Below are 882 nucleotides of genomic sequence, written 5' to 3'. Positions count from 1 at the left end.
ATAACCCTAAATCTGAAATAATAATTAGTAGATGATTTCCATGACCTTCGTTGTGCATTCTTAGAAATCTGGGCTTCTTATTCTAGTGAAGCTCGAACTTCAAAAGTAAAGTTTTAGCAAGTTTTAAGAGATGATACCTGGAGCTGGAATCGGGGTGCTAGTGGCTGCATGAAGAATAACAAAGACTCAATTTTAGTATTTTGAGACTCGAAAAATTTGGAAAACGATAAACGCGACTATAGTTCATGTCGAATCACCTTTACATTCAACAGGCACGCCAGACATCCTACAGGCACGTGGGAGAGAAATTGCTAGCGTTCGATTTATAGGTACTTGAAAAGGAACACCACCAGTAACAATAAGGCACAAACAATCTTGTCCATTGCTCATTAGGCTCTTGAGTGAACTACAACAATCTGAAGTTGGTGAAGATGCATTGGAACGGCTAGCAAGAAAACCGATACAATTGCCAAAGCTACTCAACATTGCTCCGGTGCAGGCTCTACTCGTCTGGCCAACGACGGGCATGGCTAGAACGATACAAGCGAATATCAAAATTGGGATGAGACATGGAAAAGTTACGAATCGGTCCATAAATTTGAGAATATTATTAGGCTTGGACAGAACTTTCGATGATTTTTTTAAGAATGTGAAATTGGCTATATATGGAGAGAATTACGAGGGGATTTATACACAAATTGGGATTACTGGGAAAAGGAGAGAATAACATGTGGACTGGGGTGGGTTTTGGGGCTCAACTACCTTAACTATATTTAGGTAATAAAGAGATTTAGGTGACCTTTCTAATTTTTGTCTATTTGTCATTTTCTACAAGCTTTGACTGTGTAACAGGGAAAGAAATAAGAAAAAATGGAATTTAGT

At 38.4% G+C, this 882-nt stretch overlaps 1 protein-coding gene across 1 annotated transcript; it reads right to left on the bottom strand.

Moving 5' to 3' along the window:
- Positions 1 to 12: 12 nt before the first annotated feature.
- Positions 13 to 636, bottom strand: LOC111387606 (non-specific lipid-transfer protein-like protein At5g64080). Its single transcript, XM_023012176.1, has 2 exons — positions 258 to 636; positions 13 to 164 (listed from the first exon to the last, which is right to left on the bottom strand). The coding sequence occupies exons 1-2, from the start codon at positions 592 to 594 to the stop codon at positions 124 to 126; spliced, it is 378 nt and encodes a 125-aa protein (XP_022867944.1). The 5' UTR covers positions 595 to 636; the 3' UTR covers positions 13 to 123.
- Between the last annotated feature and the right edge of the window lie 246 nt (positions 637 to 882).

The sequence above is a fragment of the Olea europaea genome, unplaced genomic scaffold, assembly GCF_002742605.1.
Source record: "Olea europaea var. sylvestris unplaced genomic scaffold, O_europaea_v1 scaffold41111, whole genome shotgun sequence".
Lineage (NCBI taxonomy): Eukaryota > Viridiplantae > Streptophyta > Magnoliopsida > Lamiales > Oleaceae > Olea > Olea europaea.
The sequence above is the reverse complement of the archived record's forward strand: the minus strand, read 5'-3'. Positions and strand labels throughout refer to the sequence as shown.

Excerpts from the sequence above, each read along its gene's own strand:
- LOC111387606 (XM_023012176.1), bottom strand. The coding sequence starts at position 594 with ATGGACCGATTCGTAACTTTTCCATGTCTCATCCCAATTTTGATATTC. Across the intron at positions 165-257 it reads CGTGCCTGTTGAATGTAAAG|CCACTAGCACCCCGATTCCA; the intron begins GTGATTCGACAT and ends TTCTTCATGCAG.